This window comes from Oryctolagus cuniculus, chromosome 9, assembly GCF_051225735.1.
Source record: "Oryctolagus cuniculus isolate XC-2025 breed Fujian yellow rabbit chromosome 9, ASM5122573v1, whole genome shotgun sequence".
NCBI lineage: Eukaryota > Metazoa > Chordata > Mammalia > Lagomorpha > Leporidae > Oryctolagus > Oryctolagus cuniculus.
This window is the reverse complement of record NC_142875.1, coordinates 113,661,202-113,682,184: the sequence shown is the minus strand read 5'-3', so window position 1 is coordinate 113,682,184 and position 20,983 is coordinate 113,661,202. Positions and strand designations below refer to the sequence as shown.

General features: G+C 43.1%; 1 protein-coding gene and 1 non-coding gene across 4 annotated transcripts in view; both read right to left on the bottom strand.

Moving 5' to 3' along the window:
• Window positions 1-20,983, bottom strand: part of PTPRO (protein tyrosine phosphatase receptor type O) — a 274,380-nt gene that overhangs the window by 18,701 nt on the left and 234,696 nt on the right. For all 3 annotated transcript variants that reach the window (XM_008259342.5, NM_001082750.1, NM_001170980.1), the window contains 6 exon segments: window positions 20,411-20,501; window positions 19,870-19,946; window positions 18,816-18,950; window positions 18,481-18,603; window positions 11,754-11,908; window positions 8,962-9,097 (listed from right to left, as the gene is read on the bottom strand). In XM_008259342.5, the coding sequence (XP_008257564.1) occupies window positions 8,962-9,097; window positions 11,754-11,908; window positions 18,481-18,603; window positions 18,816-18,950; window positions 19,870-19,946; window positions 20,411-20,501 (717 nt within the window).
• LOC127492222 (small nucleolar RNA SNORD77) lies at window positions 14,994-15,061 on the bottom strand. Its single transcript, XR_007921381.1, has one exon. It is a non-coding gene; the product is annotated as a small nucleolar RNA SNORD77 (small nucleolar RNA).

Below are 20,983 nucleotides of genomic sequence, written 5' to 3'. Positions count from 1 at the left end.
CGCGCTGCAATGCTATGACAGTTCTAAAGATCAAGATCTGCTGTAAAAGGAAGCCATTTTCATCATGTATAAGTGATACAGTTTTTATAAAGACATGATTTTTATAACTGGAACATTCAAGAGAATCAAGAGTAAAAGTACTTTGATTAATAATAGAACTTAGAACATCAATAATTTATTTTTGGAAGTGGAATTTTTTTGAAATATTTACTAGGGTATATAGCAAATAAAACTTGTATACAATTGGGGTGTTTGGGGCTGGCGCTGTGGCGCAGTGGGTTAATGCCCTGGCCTGAAGCGCCGGCACCCCATATGGGTGCTGGTTCAAGACCTGGCTGCTCCACTTCCAATCCAGCTATGGCCTGGGAAAGCAGTAGAGTATGGCCCAAGTTCTTGGGCCCCTGCACCCACGTGGGAGATCCGGAAGAAGGTCCTGGCTCCTGGCTTTGGATCAGCGCAGCTCGGGCCACTGCGGCCAATTGGGGAGTGAACCATCAGATGGAAGACCTCTCTCTCTCTTTCTCTCTCTCCTCTCCTCTCTGTGTGTAACTCTGACTTTCAAATAAATAAATAAATCTTTAAAAAAATTGTGGTGTTTCCGACCTGGGCCGGTTCACCCCTCCTTAGGCAACCTGGTGGTCCCCCGCTCCCGGGAGGTCACCATATTGATGCCGAACTTAGTGCGGACACCCGATCGGCATAGCGCACGACAGCCCAGAACTCCTGGACTCAAGCGATCCTCCGGCCTCAGCCTCCCGAGTAGCTGGGACTACAGGCGCGCGTACCTTTCTCTGAAGGGAGGAGAGAACCTCCACTTTGACTATGACCTTGTCTAAACAAGATAAGAGTCGGAGAACTCAAGGGGCTTCCATAGCCTTGGAAACTCATGACTGGAGCATAGGGAGATTACTGATGCCATAGACAGGAGTGTCAATTGGTAAAGTCAACAACAGGAGTCACTGTGCACTTACTCCTCATGTAGGATCTCTGTCCTTAATGTGCTGTGCATTGAGATTTAATGCTATAACGAGTACTCAAATAATATATTTCACTTTGTGTTTCTATGGGGGTGCAAACTGTTGAAATCTTTACTTAATGCATACTAAACTGATCCTCTGTAAAAAAAAAAAAAGAAAAGAAAAGAAAAGAAAAGAAAAGAAACTATCAACTCCCAACTTGACTCTCACTGGGATTAAACATGACAATAGGTCTGATCTGATTTCATCATCATTAAAAAAAATCATCTATTATTTTTCACTTTATGTTTCTGTGTGGGAGCAAACTGTTGAAATCCTTACTTAATGTATACTAAGCTGATCTTCTGTATATTAAGATAATCGAAAATGAATCTTGATGTGAATGGAAGGGGAGAGGGAGTGGGAAAGGGGAGGGTTGTGGGTGGGAGGGACGGTATGGGGGGGAAGCCATAGTAATCCATTATTCGTACTTTGGAAACGTATATTCATTAAATAAAAGTTAAAAAAAAATAAAAAAAATAAAAAAAAAAGAAAATTACATGAGAAAAAAAAATAAAAAAAAAATTAAAAAAAATTGTGGTGTTTGATGTGGTAATTTGATGTATATTGTGAAATGATTACCACAATCAAATTAATCAACACATTTATCACCTTCTGTATATGTGTAGTGAGAACATCTAAGATCTACTCTTTTAGCAAAGATCAATGTGCAACACAGTGTTAGTAACTATAATAACTTTACTTGATAACAGAGCATCACTACTTAATTCTGAAAGCAACCAATATTCAATCAATAAATCATGGGGCTAGATTGGAAAAAAGTGCACGACACATCATATACTGAAATAAGTTCTAGAAAGTTTGATAAAGTTAGTCATAGAAATATGGAGGAAAATAAGTGATTAATTCCTCTCTACTTTTGAGAAGGAATTTCTAAAATTTAAAGCAATGGAATAAACTACAAATAAAAATATTTAAACAACTGTACATAAAAAGATAAGGACAAAAGGAAGAGCAAATCAAAAACTGGAAGGGAAAAACAGTTCCTAGAATTATGAAAACACTTTTACATCTTTACTTTTGTTAGAAAGCCATATATCAGTAAAACACACAAATAGACAAATAAATAACAAACATCAAGCACTAGACCAAGTATTACTGGAAAGTAGAGGCAATGCTTTCATTCCTAATGTATAGCATTTAGTTTGTGTTTATTAGATTATTTTTAAAGTAAACTGAGAAATTATTAAGACATGCAAAAAAGGCCATAAGGTGAATAAAAAGATAGAAATGTAAATTAAAACAAGTATATTCCATCTATGAAGTGAGTAAAGCTAGAGAAAAAAGTAATGTTTGGTGACAACTTGAGTTTGGTGAAGCAGTCAACTATCTGGTGGTGGTATAATTAATAAAGTGCGAATAAATGATATGGGCACAGTTCTGAGTACAAAGAGGGAAAGCATCTTATTTAATATTCCATAAAAAGGAGAATGCTTTCAGTAAGCAATGGTGTATCTGTAACAAAACATTAGACCTTAAAATGAGATGCATAGAGTTTTAGGCAATTTGTGATGATCATAGTAAAATGCTAAGTGAAATATATATATGTGTGTGTAAAAAATTAAATATATACATAGCCTATGAACACAATTGTGTGAGTTACACTTCAATGAAAGCTGAGGTGAAACCATCAAAAGATTAAGGTTAGTTTATTTTTGTGCCATAAAATAGGGGTAATTTTGTGGCCTTTCTCTTTTTTCTGTATTTCCTAGTTTCTGTATGAGTAACACCATTAGAAATAACCTCTAAAGAAGATCCAGTCAAGACATCCACAGGATTTGAAGTAGCCTCTTGTACAATGATACATCAAAAAGTTGGTAGAAAAGGGGAATTAAAAGATAAGCTTAGGGACTGGTATTTAGCCTACTGCTTGAGGAACCTGAGTCCCATAGCGAATGTCTGCATTCAATACCAGGCTCCTAATGCCAGCTTCCTGCTAAATGCAGACCTTGGCAGCCTGTGATGATGTCACAAGTAACTGGGTGCCCGCCACCCACATGGGCGACCTGAATTGAATTCTCAACTCCCAACTTTGGCTTTGGCCCATGAGGGCCACTGCAGGCATTTTCAGTGTACACCAGTGGATAGGAGCTCTCCGCCTCTCAAATCAGTGAATTAATCAAAGTGTTTAAGAAGATGAGTTTATTTTGGTGCAAAAAATTGAAATTCGGGCACAATGTTTCCATAATATGAATTCTCCATGAATTTTTGAAGACACCACATGTAACAACTTTATACCAAAGATAAAACTCATACTTGAGGGGCCGGCGCTGTGGTGTAGCAGGTAAAGCCACTTCCCACAGTGCCAGCATCCCGGTTCAATCCCCGGCTGCTCCACTTCTGATTCTGCTCTCTGCTATGGCCTGGGAAAGCAGTTGAAGTTGGCCCAAGTGCTTGGGCCTCTGCAATGCTACTGGAGACCCAAAGGAAGCTCCTGGCTCCTGACTTCAGATCAGCCCAGCTCCAGTTGTTGTGGCCCTCTGGGACATGAACCAGCAGATGGAAGACACCTCTCTCTCTCTCTCTGCCTGTGCCTCTGTAACACTGCCTTTCAAATAAATAAATAAATCTTTAAAAAAAAATCTCATAACTTCTAACCACACTGAGTTGATGCCTCAGCCTATCCTGTGCTTTTCAACCAGGTTTGGAGAATACAGCTATACACTCCTTTAAGGTGACACTATCGCTGCACCTGGGGTCTTTACACCTTACTCCACTGTTTCTGGTGTCATTGCTGGAAATGGAGACAGCCAAGAATTGTCTGGGCTTTCACTCCACAAGGATCCAGTGGCCACACTTTGTGTAAAAAGAAAAAAAAAGTCCACAGGCGAGTAAATAAAGTAAAATACTATTTACAGAAAACATATCCTGGCGAGTCTCTGAGAAACCCCAGCTACCAGTCAGGAGGACAGGCTGCTCAAAGCAAAACCCATCCTGACCCCCATGGAAAGGCTGTTACAAACAAACCAGTCCACAAATTCCATCAGAATAGAAGTGGCCCAAGAGAGGTGAATGCCATCCAGAGGCAGCACTCAGTTTGGAAGCATTCATCTATTACCATTGTGCATGCTTTCAACAGTTTACAGATGTCGTCATGGTCACTGCATGGCTGAGAACTGGAAATGGTGGGGGTGGGGGGTGGTGTGAATGAAGCAGTGGTAGAGCTGTGATGCAGGCTCTCTCCTAGGGTCTGGTTCTCTCTCTAACTTTCCCTCTACTTGTGAGAGAAGCCCCTGAAGTGTATTTCATCAGATGATAAAGAACAGGCAGGTAAAAAATTGCCACCCATGCAGGGGTGGAAGTTTGGGGTACTGGTTAAGATGTCCACATCATCTATCAAAGTGTCTGGGTTCAAGTCCTGGCTCCTCTCATGATTTCAGCTTCCTACTAATGCACACCGCGGAAGGCAACAGGTGATGGCTCAAGTATTTGGGTCTCTGCCACCCACATGGTAGACCTGGATTGAGCTTCTAGTTCCTGGCTTTGGCCTGGCCATCTCTGGTCATTGTTGGCATTTGGGGAATGAAATAGTCATGGGAACTCTCTCTCTTTCTGTCTGCTTATGTCTGCCTCTTAAATATATAAATAATTCAGCCCATGAAACATGTTGCAAAGACACTGAAACATGCGTCTGAGAACATGGCTGATTTAATCAGTTCTGCTCTCTTCTAGGCCACATGAGGTGCTCGGATGAAGGTGGTGGGCAATGTAGACAAGGTTGGAAAATCAGAAACCCATCAGGGGAGGAAATGTGGTATACAATTCATGGGCTATCTACATAAAGACCCGACTCAGCGAGAGAATCACTCTATCCTTTTGAAAATCATTCGTGTCACGGGGATACTCTGGGAAGATAAACTTGAGAAGAATCATTTTGACTTTGTTCCTTACTCATGAATATCAGTAATTTAGAAGACAGCAGGATTTGGAAGCAACTGGCTTACTTAGAATGTTAGGCACATCAAACCTGTATGTGAGACACACAGGTTGAACCATGGAGAATGAAGAGGAATGAAGAAAAATAATGGTAAACAAACGAGGTGTTAGGTGTTCTAAGGCAGAACTAACCAAGCAGACACAAGTTATCTGGGAAGCAAACCCAAGACCTTGAGTGGTCGCTGCCCCCTAAGCTGACTTGATGCCCTTACGAAGTTCCCTGAGAGCTAACAGTACTTCAACAAAACGGTTTCCCTGGCAGTGTCTACCTGAGATGCTGCCACGAACAAGGAAGCCAAGCAACCAAAATCTGAGTAAAGAAAGGGAGAAAAAGGGAAGTGTTTTGTTGTTGTTGTTGCTGCCTTTGCAGAACACCTCCAGTTCTGTGTGATTTCCACACCCAAAAGAAATGATGGGACTGAGAATGGACAAGAGGCCCACCAGGTGAAGGTAGTTTTTAAAAAGGGATTAAGGTTCTGTCCTTGGAAAAAAAGTCCAAAGCATATGGGCTAGCATCAAAGTCTATAAAGTTAGAAAAGGTATACATTAAGTACATGGGGCAAACCCAAAATATGTGACAAAAGGAGTGGCTCTTTGAAGCCTGGGGATTAATATACTTCACAAGGCATTTTAATCACACATTAGCCTGGAAATTTATAGAAGTGAAAGCCAAAAGTAAGAACCGATTAATAAAGCATTGTTTAATCACTAGTTAGCGGCTTCTCTGGGGGAACCAGACGTTTTGAACTTATGATAACAAGGTAATGTTCATGTCCCCGCGACAGTAAATTAGAAGGCAGCAGGACTGGGATGGGAGTGGGCCCAAGAAAGTGCTTCCTAATTATCAGTGAGACAACTGAATATTAATAGATTGCATCCTTCCAAAGGAATATGATCCTGTTCCAGCCCGCAAGTGAATAGATTGGAATGGTCGTGTCAGTCTTTGGTCAGATGAGAATGGACTCACCTCCAGGAAGTAGGAAGAAAGAAAAGTAGAAAGTGAGAAAGGAGAAATCTACAAGCACACAGGACTGAAGAGATGCCGCCATTACTCTGGGCTTTTTGAGTTATGCTGACATCTAGTGGTAGTATATAGGAAAAGCAAGAAACACCTAGGCGTGTTTTTTTTTATTATTATTATTGATAATCATTTATTTCTTAAAGGACATATTCAATATTACACATTTGACAGTCATATCCTCATGTGTGTCTTGATGCATGTGTGTATGAATTCAAATGATACTATGAAGACTCATTACTTTTTGTATAAGAAAGGTTCTGTGTAAAATAGAAGGCTCTTGCCTAGCAACTGAATTAATCTGGTTAAAGATATAATTACTAATATAATATTACTAGGTGAATATTTGGAAATTAATTTTAGTTAATAATTTCAAGAAAGTAATGGTACTTTGCTGTAGCCATATTCCATCACAGTGAAGACTTAATTATATTCAGATAATAATTGATGAGACATTCTTTAAAAGCCATTAATGTTCTCCACTATTTAAAACAACTCATACCATATAATAACAGCAGAATACTGACAGAAATGAAGGGTTTCAAAACGTTTCTAGAAAACACACGGTATCTTTTAATTCCATATTCTGTGAGCTTCCTGAATGTCCCTTACATATATACTTTTTTTTTTTTTTTGACAGGCAGAGTGGACAGTGAGAGAGACAGAGAGAAAGGTCTTCCTTTGCCATTGGTTCACCCTCCAATGGCCGCCGCGGCCGGCGCGCTGTGGCCAGCGCACCGCACTGATCCGATGGCAGGAGCCAAGTACTTATCCTGGTCTCCCATGGGGTGCAGGGCCCAAGCACTTGGGCCATCCTCCACTGCACTCCCTGGCCACAGCAGAGAGCTGGCCTGGAAAAGGGGCAACCGGGACAGAATCCGGCGCCCCGACCGGGACTAGAACCCGGTATGCCGGCGCCTCAAGGCGGAGGATTAGCCTAGTGAGCCGCAGCGTCGGCCCCATATATACTTGACACCTCACTAGAATGCAAATGAGCTTGACTATTCAATGAAACTGCATAATGTTCTGCTATGGCCGAAAACCTTTCATTCTGGTCTTCTGAATTCCTATGAGGTTTTTGTTTGTTTGTTTGTTTGTTTTTTGTTTGTTTGTTTGTTTGTTTTTGTTTTTGACAGGTAGAGTGGACAGTGTGAGAGAGACAGAGAGAAAGGTCTTCCTTTGCCATTGGTTCACCCTCCAATGGCCGCCGCGGCCAGCATGCTGTGGCCAGCGCACCGCACTGATCCGAAGGCAGGAGCCAGGTGCTTATCCTGGTCTCCCATGGGGTGCAGGGCCCAAGCACTTGGGCCATCCTCCACTGCACTCCCTGGCCACAGCAAAGAGCTGGCCTGGAAGAGGGGCAACCGGGACAGAATCCGGCACCCCGACTGGGAATAGAACCCGGTGTGCCGGCGCTGCTAGGTGGAGGATTAGCCTGTTGAGCCATGGTGCCAGCCCCTATGAGTTTTTTCAGACATTCAGAGAAACATAACATGAGTCAATGTTACCAGGATGAGCTACCTTGGGAGTAACAGGAGTTCCCAGACAACTTGCGAAGACACCTGTATTTGCAAAGCAGGGGGACAAGGACAAAGTTCTGCTGTTCAGGCTTAAAGGGGTTTTGGAGTAACTCTATAGCAAGTCCCTGCTTCTCTGTGGCCTGACCTCATACACCTGAGATGGGACCTACAGGAAGAATCTACTGTGTAGGCGTGTTTTAATCTTGCTAAGAGGTCAGGCCAGGTTGTGTTCTAACTTCCTCTCTCTCTCTCTCTCTCTCTCTCTCTCTCACACACACACACACACACACACACACACCTTCAGGGAAAGGACATTACGCCTGAAGGTAAGAAGTCACAAGAAGGTCTGGGTGACTAGGATCATGAATAAGCTATCGTACTTGGGTTTTGCACCCACACACGTGCACTCCCACCTCTGTTCAGAGACAGTGTGGTGCTATCTGCAGGCACCACCCTGGGCTGCCTCTCCAAACAGGGTGAATTCCCAGGCTTCCAGGGAAAGGAGGAGTCGGGGAAGAGAAGAGGAGCATATACCAGGGCTGGATAGTCTGGGGCTGATCCCATAATTAAAATAATAAACCCAGGGCGGAATCTTGGCTTAGCAGTTGATTCTGGTTAGGATATTCTCAACCCACATGGGAATAACTGGCTCAACTTCCAGGTCTGGCTGCCTATTCCAGCTTCCTGCTAATGCAGACTTTTAGAGGCACTAGTGATGGTTCAAGTAGTTGGGTCACTGCTACCCACAGGGGAGACATGGGTTGAGTTCCAGGCTCCTGGATTTAGTTTAGTTCACTCCTGAACTGTGCAGGTATTTGAAGAGTAAATCACCAGATAAGAGTGCTCTCTCTATCTCTCTCTTTCTGTCTCTCTACCTCTCAAATAGATTATAATTTTTTTAAAAAATCCATTTATTTAGATTAAGGCAACAGGCAGTGCTGGTAGGTTGGGGGCTGGGAACCATTAAAATCATTGGGAACAGAAAATGCAAATCCAACCATGATCATTATGCAAAGTGAATTGCAACTGGAAGTCACATAGAGGACAAACTAATAGGAAACTTATTGAATCAACTTCAACATTTCAAATATAAGTTAAATCACAGCAGTTGCATAGTCTGTATTTGGTGGACTTACCCAGAGTGGCTGTTACCTGTGACTCCCTCACAGTCTGTTGTGGGAGAGTGTGCTCTATTACAGATACACCCATGGGCTGTGCATGCCGGAAGGGCAAGTGACACCCATAAAAGACTCATCTCTGCACACTGGGGATGTCTACAAGCCAATGCCTATTCCTTTTATATCTTGAGACAGTTTGAACATATACAATAAGGAAATGGGAAAGGCAGATGCACTAATAGTTGGGGCAACTGTTTTGAAGCATGAGTTTGAATCAGGCCAAGTTTCTCAGCCAAGGACAATTTAAAAATACATATTGATTCCGTTCCTACCTCTGTCTGTACCATAGACATCCTGTATGACCTCATTTCCGACACCAGCCCTAAGATGTCGACAAACTCATGGTCCCGAATGTGCTGCAGGAGCCTGTCCAGGGCAATGAAGGTTCCTGTCCTCCCCACTCCAGCGCTGCAAAAGAAGGGTCAGACAGCATGTTACTCAGCCAGTGCTTCCTCACTGTCAGAAATAAACAGGCAGTGCTCACAAACACAGGGGGCACCACTGTGCAAAAAGGCTAAACTCCTGATGGTATTTTCCACTTTGCTGATTTTAAAAGAGTATTTATTTGTTTATTTTCATTTTATTTGAAAGGCAGAGAGACGCACAGAGACAGAAACAAAGACAGACGAGAGGTCTTCCATCTGCTGGTTCACTCCCCAAATGCCTGCCAAAGCCAGGGCTGGAACCATATCGGACTGTCCCACATGGGTGGCAGGGGCCCAAGTACTAGAGCAGGCAATGACCTGCTGTCTCCTAGAGTACCCGTTAGCAGGAAGCTGGAAGTGGAAGCAGAGCCAGTACTGGAACCCAGGTACTCCTAAATGAGATAGGACTGCAGCAAATGTCCACCTCACTTAGCTGACTTTTAAGTATGCAGGTGAGGTTTGTGCTCCTTCTGGTGTTACAGTTCTGACTTTACTTCTCCTTTCCTTAAAGAGATAAGGTTTGCACTGCGGTGGCCATGCCCTCCCCCAGGTCTCTGCGTTCTGAGAAAAGTAATGACTCTCTACTAAGCACCCAGGAGAGTGGGTTCCTGCCCTTAGGGAGCTGGAACACGTACTCAGTGCCCCATCCTCTGAATGCTCTCAGAGTCGAGCCCTACCATCCAGCTCCAAAGTCCAGTGGCGATGCCTCCACCCTAACTCTAGCTCTGGGCTCACAGCCACCCTGGGCTCAGTTCATCATCCCAGGCCTCCGTGTGGCATGTTTGCCCTTCCAGCGGGCCACAGGCCTGTTTTATTCTCCCAGGGATTTTGGTAGCTGCCTTAAGACCAAATTAAATATTTGGACCCAATCTCGTCCAGTCCCCTAATCCCAATGCTATGAGAATCAGCAGAAGACTGCCAGGGTCTAGCCAGCTGCCCACCATCACTAATTCTCCACGTTAAATCCATCTCTTGTTTCCTTCCAATCATCCCTAGATTGAAGAGTCAAATGGTTCCAAATTCTGAATTATGGTGAATTCAGAATTCTGAATTATAGGAAGACAGAAAGCTGAAGTTAATTTATTTGAAGAATTAGCTAGGAGAAGAATCCAACACCAAAGTCTGAGTCCAGAGCTCAGCTGGCTTTTTCTACTAGGCTTTCTCTGCTGGCCCCTAGAGCTTCTCAGATCAAATGATCTGCCACTGGCTGACCACCTGTGAAGTTACATTCAGAACTGCACCTGCCTGCTGCCATGAAAGGAATCCACGGGTCTGACCTCATGGTTGAACAGCTTTGTTTTCTATTCTTGGAAAGAACCATTTTGGGAATAATTTCATTGGCTAAAGCACAGCTTTTAACCTACGAATGAGAAAGTGGATTGACAGCAATGACACCTTCCTTAAATAGAAATTTAGTAGCTTGAGACGCACCCTTCTTTAAAAGAGCGACACATCCCATATGAATGCATGTGTGCACATGAGTGCACACACACATACACACACAAACACACACACACTGGTCCTTCTAGTTCACGAAGGCCAAGATGCAAGCTTGAGATTATAGATCTATTTGCTCAGGTTGGTGTGGCTGCCAATGCTTCCCTTGTTCTTTATGTACCTTGTTCTTCCGAAGTTGTATGCAAAATTACAATAATATTATATCACAGGGATGAATGTTCATGGAACTTTGTTCATTTGATGCAAATATAAGGCTGAATTCAAAGATAATTCTTCCCATAAAGATTTTTGTGGGGCAGTGGATTAAGCTAGCATCCTATAAGAGTGCCAGTTCAGTACTGGCTGCTCTACTTCTGATTCAGCTCCCTGCTAATGTGCCTGGGAAGGCAGCAGAAGGTGGCACAAGTCCCTGGGACCCTGCACCCATGTGGGAGATCCAGATGGAATTCCAGGCTCCTGGCTTAGACTTGCTCCATATCTGACTGTTGCAGCCACTGGGGAGTGGATTAGTGGACAAAAGATTCTCTCCCCATCCCCTCTTTTTCTCCTTTTCTCTCTGTTGCTTTGTCTTTCAAATAAATCAATCAATCCCTTTTTTCAAAAAGAATTAATGTGGTCCTTCACTTTTTTATAAAGAAATGAATTACAGATCCATTTATTTTTGTAAATTGATAAATAAATTATAGATTTATTTATCTTAATATGTGGAATATTTTCATTTTTTCTTTTCTTCTTGATTTTGTTTCTACCTACATTATTCCAAGCTGTGATAAGCTATTATAATTTGGCCTTGTGTTTTCCCATGTTACAGCCATTCAGAATCCTTGATGGGGGAGGATGCATCACATAGTCCTTAAAGGAATGGCCTTTGGAGATTGACATGCCTGGATTTGAATCCTAATTCCTCCACTTTCTAGGTATATGAACCTGTGTAAATAAATCTCTCTACTGAGTTTCTTCATCTGAAAATGGGAATAACAACATCTCATAGGCAAGAGACATAAGGTAGCCATGTTATAAGTAAATAATGTATATAGTAAGACATCAGTTAATTGTAGATTTTTAAAAATTATCTCATTTAATTGTCAGTTACACCTGATCAGCACTTAGGTAATGGTGGGCTATTTCCTTTATGTAAGCAAACTCTGATTTCTAACAGCAAATGTGCCGCATGTGCTCACCTGCAGTGAATGATCATGGGGCCTTTGCTCTTGGTGGCTTGCTGTCGGACCATGTGTACAAACTGCAGGATACTTTCAGCGGCATTGGCCGTGGGTACACCGTGATCAGGCCATGCAGTGTAATTAAAATGCATCACATCCTGCATCTCATCAGCCTTTAGGGAAAGAAACAAAATCCAGCATTAATCTCTGGGTGCACTGTCAGGGCTGCCCAGCCAGCCCTCCAATGACGATCCCGTTGACGGTGCAAGAAGATCGAACGTCACTGCACTCCTGGCCAGTACACTTCCCTTCCGAGTTCTGAGTATTGTGTCTGGCACAAAGTAGGCCCTGAAAAAAGAAAGACTACTTGTAAAAAGCTTTGAATAGTAGGACAGTTAGGCTAATCTGTCTGCATATAAAGGGCAACAGCTTATGCAGATAAGGTTTGCATCCTGGCTCTGTCACTTGGAAGCTTCATCAACCAATGGATTAAACCCCGTGGAAGCTGCTGTGGATGCCCTCCGCAGATCTCCTTTTCCAGCTGCCGTGAACAGCCCTCCTGATAGCCGCTCTCTGCTGCGGGGAGCTAGCTGCCTTGCTGGAAAATGTCTGAGGGCAGCCCGCAGTTACCGATATTCTGATACCAAGGAACAAGAATCCAGCCCCATGCCAGAATGGGACAGAACAGGACCACACTGTGGTGCCATTCACACCCCACCACTCTGAGATCCAGCAGAGAAGCGAGACTCCAACTGGACCCACTGTTATGTAGCTTCTTCCCTGTTTCTGCTTCCCTTGCTCTGTTATAGATTTTTACCTAAGAATATACTTTTAAATAATCAAATACATTACCATCTCTACCTTGGGGTTTTTTTTTACTAGAGAGCCTAACCCAAGACAAACTCACTGAGCTTCAGTCTTCATTTACCCAGAAAAGCTGGACTTCTACCTATACCAGGGGTTGTGTGTGTGTGTGTGTTTTTTTTTTTTTTTTTTTAACAGGCAGAGTGGACAGTAAGAGAGAGAGAGACAGAGAGAAAGGTCTTCCTTTGCCATTGGTTCACCCTCCAATGGCCGCCGCGGTCAGTGCGCTGAGGCTGGTGCACCGCGCTGATCCGATGGCAGGAGCCAGGTACTTATCCTGGTCTCCCATGGGGTGCAGGGCCCAAGGACTTGGGCCATCCTCCACTGTACTCCCTGGCCACAGCAGAGAGCTGGCCTGGAAGAGGGGAAACTGGGACAGAATCCGGCGCCCCGACCGGGACTAGAACCCGGTGTGCTGGTGCCGCAAGGCGGAGGATTAGCCTAGTGAGCCGCGGCACCGGCCTCTGGTGTGTTTTGTATATTAATCCCATTCATGGTAACCTGTGCATCAAATATATTGCTGTGTTCTCTGAGCAGATACCAGTCAGGAGCTGGGTCCTTTGGGGTTAACTTGTTTTACTCCCTACTAATTTGTAAGAAGGATTTCTTCTCTTCTGTTATCAACTATCAGCAATATTCCAAACCCAGACATCACAAAGATTTGGTTCACCTCCTATTCTTCAAACTTGCTAAGAGTTTAGAATGCACTTGGAGAATAGAACACTCTACCATAATCTGGGAGCGTTTGACGCTGATTTGAGTTTGGTGCTGAAGTTTAAGTTCGAATATTAAAGACAAATGAATTTCAGAGTCAGTGGTCTTGGACAGAGTAAAACTTGTATCCAAATAAACAAATGTATAAATATAATGCATAAATAAATATATAATGAAAGTTGTATAAATGCAAATAAGTTGTCACTTTAACTATACCCATTGTCCCCTTGGCAACCAGGGTCATACACCCCTAAGGAGCATGCAGTGCCTCCCTAGCTATGATAGAGGCTCTGTCTTAACGGCATACAGAGTGAATTGTGCCAAATAACTTACTTTTTCAATACCCTGAAGGACTTAAGGGTACTCAGATATCAGATACGTTTAATTGTCCAGAAATGTTTCCAAAAATGCTCTGTTTAAATGCTGACCATAATTAGCATAAGATGTGTGCATGGTAGCCAATACATGGATACTTCAAAAGGTTTATGGAAAATGGAATTACAACAGTAGTTTAGTGCAAGATTTTTTTGAAAGCCATGCAGTTTTTTTTCCAAAATATGCACTTTCCATAACCTTTTAACATTACTTATTATTTGAAAGGCAAAATGACGGGGGTGGGGGAGAGAGAGGGGAAAAGAAAGCGAGAGAGAGAGACAGAGACAGAGATCTTCAATCCACTGGTCACGTTCCAAATGCCTGCAACAGCTGGGGCTGTACCATGTTGAAGCTGGTAGCCAGTGACTCCATCTAGGTTTCCCAATCATGTGGCAGGAACCCAAGTACATGGGCAATCTTCTGATGTCTCCAAGGCACATTAGCAGGAAACTGGATCTGAAGTGGAGATGGGACTTGATCCCAGGCACTTCAACGTGGGACATGAGTCTTCAAGTGGTGGCCTAAACTGCTGCACCACAATGCGTGCTCTCCCATTACATTTGTGAAGATACTTCACACACAAAGATTTCAAAAAATTTACAGCAAAATAAGCTTATAATTCCATTTCCTATAAACTTTTGAATTATCTATCTGTACATCTATCTCTATCTCTATCTCTTTTGCAGTACAGTTAATCTGAAAATGTGTTCAGCTATAAAGTACAAGGAGTTTAAAATCAGAAATTGTGGCATAATGGGTTAAGCTGTTGCTTGCAATGTCAGCATAGCATATGGGTGCCAGTTCAAGTCTCAGCTGCTCCACTTCCAATCCAGCTCTCTGCTAACAGGCCTGGGAAAGGATGGCCCCAGCCCTTGGGCCCCTGAATCCACATGAGAGACCCAAATGACACTCCTGGCTCCTGACTTCAGTCTGGTCCAGCCCTGGCTGTTGCAGCCTTTTGGGGGAATGAACCAGTGGATGAAAGATATTTCTCTTTCTCTTTCCTTCTCTCTCTCTCTCTGGAATTCTTTCAAATAAATAAAATAAAACTTTCTTTTAAAAAAATCTGGAAGCCATTAGATTGCTATTAATCTCTCCACAGCTACAAAGTGGGGGTCCTACAATTGGAGTCAGATGTATCAACTGCATTGTAAGGCATTAACAGCCTTGGAAATAAACAAGCTTTTGCCAGCTCTTATCAGCTCATGCCAAGTGCCAAATACTGGAAAGCAGCAAGTTCTGTGGTAAGGTAATGTACTTCTGTGTTGTTAAATAAGAAAACCCTTCTGTTTTCTTCTTTTCCCCGGATACATCAGACCAATGATCCATCTCTTCAGAGTTGGATCCGATGACCCACACCACCATCATTGTATAACCCTTCTGTTTTTATTTTACTTAATCATTCCCAAGTTTCTTACCCTAATTTCCTCATTTATGTAATTTTATCTTTTGATACTTGAACATTTCTCCATATGAATATAAACAAAGAAGGATGCAAACAAAAAATGAAATAGAAAAATATATCCATTACACCATACAATAGTTTTTAGGCAACTTAGCCTGAAGAATAGTTTACAATTTAGATTCTGGATGCTTATGGCCAAAAGGGGGCACTCTGGTACCAGATGCTTGTAACCTCTGCATCAATGCCTTACAAGCAAACACTGATGTTCAGTGCTCTGTTCCTATTTTTTAATCCCTTCACAAGTTTTTCCCTCCGGACAGGTCATCATTTAAGACAAAGGACAAGAAGCATAGTACTGACCGTGCAGTGATCTATGAGACTCTTCCTTGTCGAGGGAACAGACATGGGAACAGACTCTCATTTATGCTTTGCAATTTTTTTCTCTTAGATGCAAACCTAGGGAAAGACTTGCTGCTTCCTTCCCTAGTAGTTGGCACTGGGTTTCTAGATGAAATGGCTAAGAAAGATTTCCCTGATTATTTAATTTTATTTGAAAGAGAAAGATTGAGAGTAAAAGGAGGAGAGAGAACTCCTATCCAGTGCTTTAGCCCCTCAAATGCCTAAAATGGCTGGAGACAGGCTAGGGTGAAGCTGGGAGCCAGGCTTGCAAGCTGGGTCTCTCACATGGGTGGCAGAACCCCATTATTGGAGCAGCCATCTTCGCTGCCTCTCATGGTTTTCAATGGCAGGAAGTTGAAGTCAGGAGCTGGATTTGGAAATTGAACCACAGTACGCTGATATGGGCTGCAGGCATTTTCAGGGCTTGGCCAAATGCCCATTCCAGAAAGCTTAGTTTAAATGACCTTAACAATGTGAAATATTTCCTCCAATGGGAAGTCTGCTGATGCTTTACCAATGCTTCATTCTTTTGAAATAACTCATCCTCCGATTTATCCATTCCATGAAGATAGAGTACTTGCTCCTGAGACTCCCAGGATACTGAGGGAAGCAGACAGGAGGACGGACTTGTTAGCATCTGCAGTGCGCTGTGAAGAAGCAGTGCAGGTGGAAAGAAGGGGCTGACGCCTCTGAGACAGCAAGGCTGAGAGAGGAAGTGACCTTTCAGCTAAAACCACGTGAGTAGAAATGTGCTAGAAGAACAAAGAGCAGTTGGGCATTCCAAAGGAGTGGAACAGCGTGAAGCATGATCTGTTCAGGTCTGCAGAGAGTTGCCTACATTTTCATCCCAGTTTAAAGCCACCTTTAATTACCAGTGGTTAAAAAGATTTATCATGCTTGAGCCGGCGCCGTGGCTCAATAGGCTAATCCTCCACCTTGCGGCGCCGGCACACCGGGTTCTAGTCCCGGTCGGGGCGCTGGATTCTGTCCCGGTTGCCCCTCTTCCAGGCCAGCTCTCTGCTATGGCCAGGGAGTGCAGTGGAGGATGGCCCAGGTGCTTGGGCCCTGCACCCCATGGGAGACCAGGAAAAAGCACCTGGCTCCTGGCTCCTGCCATCGGATCAGTGCGGTGCGCCGGCTGCAGCGGCGGCCATTGGAGGGTGAACCAACGGCAAGGGAAGACCTTTCTCTCTCTGTCTCTCTCTCTCACTGTCCACTCTGCCTGTCAAAAATAAAAAAAAAAAAAGATTTATCATGCTGTACTCCATATATATATTCATTATTAAATATTAAGCAAATTTAAAAAATGCTACAGAAATGCTAATTACTAAGCTGATTTGATCACCCAGAGAACATATGTAGTGAATTGTTTCACTGTACCCCATACAGTGAACTATAAATCAAAGAATAAAAAGAGGTCACTTGTCTCTTACAAATATTAATAAACAGATGGTTATTGAGTGCTTATGTTGTCATTGATATGGACAATGTATGTTTCCATTATTTATATTAAGTGTCAGCCACCTTTCCTGGAAAGAGCCAGATAGTAAATATTTTGGGTTCTGCAGGTTATAGAGTTTCAGTTGCAACTACTGAAGCTTGATACTACACAAAAGTAGTCACAGACAACACGCACGCATATGTGACCTGCAGTCCAACTATTTGTTGACACTGAAATTAGAATTTCAGAAAATTTACATATACTATTTTAAATGAAATAGTCTTTGATTTTTTTCAACCACTAAAAATGTAAAATTAATTCTTAGCTCATGCACTAAATAACAGGCAGAGGGTCAATGTGGTCCATGGGTCACTCTTAGCCATCTCCTGGGATACACATCTAGATGAAATGTTTCTAGAATGGAAGAATATTCCAGTGAGGCTACTCTATTTAATTTTGTCTTTAGTAGACAGCATTTTCAAGCATAGAATGCTAGTAAAACTCTCTCCTATATTCTATGGACTATTTACAGGCAGAAAGCAACACGGGACTTTGGTCAAAATTAGCACCTAAGCCTGGCACAGAAAGGTTGCACATGTGCTCAACAACTTGTCATGTGAGAGAGAGCAGGCCTTGCTAGATAAATAGACTCGCTGACATTCCAACAAACGGAAGTAAATAGGACTTGAAGAAATACATGGAACCATGATGAATTAGGGCCAGAAGTATCTTCCAAATAATGAGAACAAAATAAGGAAAAACAAACCAAATAAACAAGCCCCAAATGACTAACACATAGTTTAAATGTTTAATTTAAAATGTCAGTGTGCCTTGTATATCTTAATTATACTCATATATGGTTAATATAAATAATGAGAAGACTTCCTTCCTCAGTCTTCCCTGATAAAGCAGTGATTAATGTTGTCTTCTATTGGCCTGGGCTAATTTGAGATAGAACAGCACAGATTTTTTTCTTTTTTTCTTTGACAGGTAGAGTTATAGACAGTGGGAGAGAGAGAGACAGAGAGAAAGGTCTTCCTTCCATTGGTTCACCCCCCAAATGGCCACTATGGCCGGAGCTACGCTGATCTGAAGCCAGGAGCCAGGTGCTTCTTCTAGGTCTCCCTCATGGGTTCAGGGGCCCAAGCACCTGGGCCATCCTCCATTGCCACAGCAGAGAGCTGGAGGGGAAGAGGAGCAACCGGGACTAGAACCCGGTGCCCATATGGGATGCCAGTGCCACAGGCGGAGGATTAACCAAGTGAGCCACAGCGTTGGCCTCAGCACAGATTTTTTCAAAAAAATTTTATCTTTACAGCCTCCCAGGCCAGCCACTTCATCCATACCTCCCTCCATGAAATGGGACCAAAACTACAGTAAAATGTAAATATACTCAAAGAGATTTTTCTCTTGAAGGAGGAAGTGCTCCGATGTTGGAAGAGCTCCTGGTTTCAAGTGGTGGAGGGTTGGTCTCTTGACACTTACAGGCACAGGGAGATGAGGAGGTGGGATGGGGATGGGGTGGAGGTGTCAGTCTTGTGACTCACGTAGTTGATCCGGAAGTGTCTATGGGCCCAGTCATCCTGTTCTTCCTCCGAGATCATCTCCACAGTGATGTCCCCGTAGGCGATGGGTTCTTCCGTGAATGGCCAATAATGGTCGCATTTCACCTGGAGTGAAGACAGCACAATTCTTCACAGCAGGCCAGTGGACAAATGTGGGCTGTGCTTGCTTAGGGAAAACTGAGGGACTGCCTTACGAGAACTGCATAGGAAGAAAAATACAAGTATAGGAGTTTCTGCTACACAGTGAGCAACTCATCAGTGACAGGGGCTGGGACGAGTTTGGGGCCTGAGTGGGAACAGCCCTATCAGGTACGCACCCTCCTTTTCTCATTGCATTGAGTGAGCATGACAATCATCTGCGACTTCTGTTGTAGGACCATCTTCCAGAAGTCATTTCTGGTTTCAGGCAGCGGCCCCTGGGTGGCAATGTACTCCTGGGGTGAGTTGTACCCCTGAAAGATAAATGATGTCATTTACCCAGCCACTATCAACAGCAAATGTTGTTCCATATCAACAAGGGAGTAGGGGGCGGGATGGGGGAAAGAGGAAGGTCAGAATTTACTAGTGATAAAACTGGCAAGGATCACACAGCTATGTAGTGTTTTTATCTTTTCAAAGAAGCAAAAAGAGTAACTGACTCCATACATCTGTGATTTGAAGCATTGCCTATAAAATCACATCCATACCCCTTTATGACAACCATCACTACTTCACAGATACTTTAAAAGTGCAGGTGTGTAGGTAGAGCAGTTTGGTTGCTGAGATTGACTTTTTTTTTTTTTTTTTTTTGACAGGTAGAGTAGACAGTGAGAGAGAGAGACAGAGAGAAAGGTCTTCCTTTGCCGTTGGTTCACCCTCCAATGGCCGCCACGGCCGGCACACCGCGCTGATCCGATGGCAGGAGCCAGGTGCTTATCCTGGTCTCCCATGGGGTGCAGGGCCCAACCACTTGGGCCATCCTCCACTGCACTCCCTGGCCACAGCAGAGGGCTGGCCTGGAAGAGGGGCAACCGGGACAGAATCCGGCGCCCCGACCGGGACTAGAACCCCGTGTGCCGGCGCTGCAAGGCGGAGGATTAGCCTAGTGAGCCGCGGCGCTGGCCGAGATTGACATTTAAATACCATACTAGTATGATCTTTAACACAATTGTCTACTGTTGCTTTCTCTAGTCTTTTACAAAGCAATACCATCATTACTAATCTATAGGCTTTTTTTTTTTTTTAACACCATTCTTCTTCCTGGAATGAAATAATGGAAACTATTGTTTGCTGGGAGAATGACTCTCTTTTTAACTGGCTCATCCATATGGTCCTAATAGTCTTTCCCTGGATGGGTTAGCATTTGGATATCTGACATTTTATTTTACTTACAGGAATATAGTTGGCATTAATATAGTCCGCACCTTCCTCTTCATTCATGGAGAGTAATCTCACTCGGCTAAAGTCATCTATAAAGAAGAAAGAGAAGAGAATTTTTAAAAACCAGGTCAGTGGGAAGATTATCTCTACCCTCTCTCTCCAATATTAAGGCACTCAGTCACATAAGAGATAGCTAGTTGCTTACTGAAATAAATACATAAATATCTCCCAAATATTATTTTCTACCACCAGTTTTCTTTTACTGAACTTGTTAAAAATATTTACAACAACTAAAATATCTGGGAGATTGTATGGAAAGCTACAATATATAACTTAAATACATGGATTCCATTTCATATAATTAAATCTTCTCTGAAAGCATAGAATCTAACAATATCAAAGCTGAAATAAGATTAATGCATCCCCAGAGATGACCTTAAGAACCACACCACAGCTGGCTCTAGTCAGAGATTAGCGGCATTGATAAATCTGCAGTCACATTTTTCCATCCCCTAAAAGACGTGAGTAGGATTGCCACTATCGGCCATCTTACATGGCAAGATGTTTGTGTAACGGTTTTTACATCGGTTCAGTGGAAGATCGGCAGCAAAATGTGGAATATCCAGTCCGATCAATTTCAACTCCTGTAAATGATACAGAATGGATTTGAGATTTCCATAAACGTTGTAGGCTGGCTTATTGATCATATTGGCTGATTGTTCACATTGGATTCTACTCCATTCCCTGCAGGTAGTAGAACTGTCACATATTCCTTGCAATATGATGTTGCAATAGCTCCCTCTTGGGGCAGATTTTACTTTACCCCAACTGTTAACTTGCTTGAATCACAGAACTCATATCTCATCAGAAGCTTTAAATACACTGGCTTGGTTGGGCTTGCCCTCTTGTACTTTTGCCATTTGCCATGACAAGAATATGCTCAGGGGAGTTGCTGGTCTCAGCATGAAGAGACATATGGAAACCTGATTCTCATCCACAGCCAGAGGCAGGAGCACCTCGCTTGTCCCACAGACCCACAGGCAGGATAAACAGAGGTGGTTGTAAGCCACCAAGATTTCGGTGTTGTTTCCTTTAGTATTATTGCAAAAATAGCTGTCTAATACAA